This window comes from Arvicola amphibius, chromosome 5, assembly GCF_903992535.2.
Source record: "Arvicola amphibius chromosome 5, mArvAmp1.2, whole genome shotgun sequence".
NCBI lineage: Eukaryota > Metazoa > Chordata > Mammalia > Rodentia > Cricetidae > Arvicola > Arvicola amphibius.
The window spans coordinates 3484448-3487578 of NC_052051.1; the positions used below are offsets into that span (position 1 = coordinate 3484448).

Here is a 3131-nt window from a genome sequence, read left to right on the forward strand (position 1 = left end):
CAGAGGACACATTTGTCAAGGTGACTGCTAGTCTGAGTGGGGACAGCAGTAATGCAGCTTTAGCAGTTGTCACTCATACTGGGGCGGGGCTTATTGATGACAGGGCTGCCAAGAGTCACCCATGCTCCTGCACACAATCCCTCACCCACGTTGTCCCAGTAAGGAACTCTTTCACAGACTCGCTGAGCTGGGCTTGGTTGGAATTATTTCTTTGTATGTTGCTGCCCTCTTGGTTCCAAGCCATTTCTGTATCCCCCTGGAAAGTTACAGCACTAACAAAAGGCTCATTCCATTATATTCAGATTTCATATCGGAGGGGGTGGTTGGGACATCAATACTGTCATGTTTTGGTGTAGTCTCAAAAGAGAAAATCCAGAATTCCCTATTCAAAGTATTCAGATCATTCCAAATGCAAACACGTGGGAGGCCAGGATCTCTGCACATCCTTCAACTGAACAGCATTCACAACCGATTAAACACAAATGCGGGAGGAGAATCCAGCTGTCTTCCGCTAAACCAGACATTCAAATGACTTGACAGAGTACACAACAGCCCTGCTTTTCTCATTAGGCAGGATCTGAAAAATACAGTCATTTTGAGTAAAACTCCGTTATTCATATTTGTGTGTGATGGGGTTATTGTTCTCTTTAGTGAATTAAACATGGCTAAGAATTGTCAGCTTTCATCTCTAACACATTATCAATAAATATAACTCAGGCAGTCAGAGTCGCTAGGACTTGAACCCTATAAGTGCTATAGTCAGTGGACCCAGATTCCACCAGGTCCCCATCAAGTGTGGCCACATAGAACACACGAGGTCTTTCTTAATTCAGGGTTATGTGGTGACATGGTCGGCTTTGAGGGCTCACAGGAAATAAACACACATTCTACATGTGTTCATTTCTGGTCGGCTCCCTTCACAGTGGTGTGTGATATTACTGGGTCATTTTGTTTATGTCAAAGGTAACAATGGCATTTTTTTTTTTACCTGCCACAGACTGTATTTCTTTTTCCATCTATTTACCTAAAGGAGAGGAGTTATTTGTGCATCGCGTGTATATATTCATGGCAATGTGTGTGAGGCATGGGGATCCTCCTGCCTCTTGTTCCCTCACCCTGGGATGGCGGGTGTGCACTGTGCGGACCTCATGTATGCCCAGAGAGCATGTTGGTGAGAAGTGCACTTATACCTCTAGTCCCAAAGAAGGAATTTTCAAAGTCTTTAACTACCCAAACGTTAAACCAGTATGTTCAGATAGTGAGTGTTTCTTAATTAATATGGGGAGATTTAAATACACAGCCAAGGGGCTGGAGAGATGGTGGCTCTGCAATTATGAGCACTGGCTGCTCTTACAGAGAAGGACCTGGTTTCAATTCCCAGCACCTACATGGTGGCTCACAATCACTTGTAACTCCAGTTACTATAGTGATATGTATGTTTTAATAAATAAAGCTTGCCTAAAGATCAGAAAAGCAAAGCTAAGACACTAGAGATCAGCCAGTGATGGCATACACCTTTAATCCCAGGATTTGGGAGACAGAGGCTGAAGGATCTCTTGTGAGTTCAAGGCCACCCTGGGCTACATAAGTGTTAAATTGGGAGCTTAGGCTCCAGCCCCTTGCATCTATCCTAGCCCCCTGACTCTGAGAGTTAGCACTCTGGACTCCAAATCCCAGCAGGCCAGGTCCTGACCCTCCCCTTACCCCCTCCCTGGAAGGGAGGGGCTCAGGACCACTCCCACAGAATATTTAAGTGAACTCCCAAAAGAGGAACACGTGGTCTCTTTTCCTTCCTCCTGGTGGTTGCATTGCTGGCCCCTCAGGGATTACCCGAGAGTGCCGAACTCCCATTAAACATGGATATCTCTTAGTTTGGCTTGTTTTGATTTGGCTTGATGGGATTTTGCATCGGCAGAGAGCTCACGTTAGGAAATATGCCTAACAATAAGATCAACACAGAAACAAATCCAGGTGGTGGTGCCTCACACCTTTTAATCCCAGCACCAGAGGGAATATAAAATAAGAGGAGAGAGAGTCTGCAGTCACCCAGCCTTGGTAGAGGAAAGACTTCTCTAGTGGCTTGGTTGTTTTGCTTTTCTGGCTTTCAGGATTGAACCACAATTTCTGACTCTAGGTTTTTATTCGTGCTACAAGTTACAGGGAATCCATCATCTCCTGAACTACATCAGCACCAGGCACACGTGGTACACAGACATCCCAGCAAACAACCCATACACATAAAACAAAAGTAATTTTAAAAAAAATTACAGAAGAAATTGCAATTCTTGCAAACGAATACAGAAATTGATTTTGTTTCTGATCCAAGCTTCCAGTCATTGGCATGGACTGCGTGACATCCCCCGTCACTCTCAAGTCCCTCAGTCTAAGATGGAGACTTACAGCGCCTGCTCCACCCCCTCGCTCTGTAGATTCTGTCCTAAGAACACAGGTGGGCCCAGCCAACAGGCAGGGAAAGCCGCTGGTTTACACTTTGCTGGAAAGGTACCAGAAATTCCCACAGCAGCTCCAGGCGGCTTTCTCTTCTCTTTGTGTGGCCTCAGAACAGCTAATCTCCATGATGCAGAAGGACTCGCGATTGTTCCCTGAGGCGGAAATGGCTCTGTAAGAGCACCTATTACACCTCCATCCGGGACAATTGAAGCAATTCCTCCAAAATGGACACCGCTCACAGCAATTTGCATAATGCTCTCCGACCTGCTGATAGTACTATCCCTAAACTGGCTTCCCCAGCTGCAGTCTACCCCAGGCTGCTTTAACAGAGTGGTAGGCAGCCAAGCTCCGCCCCCTCCATCCTACACACCCTTTTGCAGGTGGGACTGGATTTGGGCCAGGTCACCAGGGCCATTCAGGCTTACCTGATATCTCTGGAGAAAAACAAAAACAAAACAAAAATTCATAGAATGAATTAGGGGGAAGAAAGAAAAGAAGGAAGAAAGAACTAAGACACTAAAATGCTTGAAATAAATGAGACTCTCTCTCTCTCTCTCTCTCTCTCGCTCTTGCTCTCATGCTCTCTTTCTCTTACTCTCCTCTTTTCTTTCTTTCCCTTCCTTCCTTCCTTCCTTCCTTCCTTCCTTTCTTTCCCTTCCTTCCTTCCTTCCTTCCTTCCT

The 3131-nt window shown here is 45.7% G+C and overlaps 1 protein-coding gene across 1 annotated transcript in view; it reads right to left on the reverse strand.

Annotated features, from left to right (window-relative positions):
* LOC119814308 (cadherin-like protein 26) overlaps nucleotides 1-2702 on the reverse strand; it is a 31920-nt gene extending 29218 nt beyond the window's left edge. The window contains 2 exon segments of the mRNA XM_042055109.1: nucleotides 120-272; nucleotides 2401-2702. Coding sequence (XP_041911043.1) covers nucleotides 120-272; nucleotides 2401-2702 — 455 coding nt within the window.
* Between the last annotated feature and the right edge of the window lie 429 nt (nucleotides 2703-3131).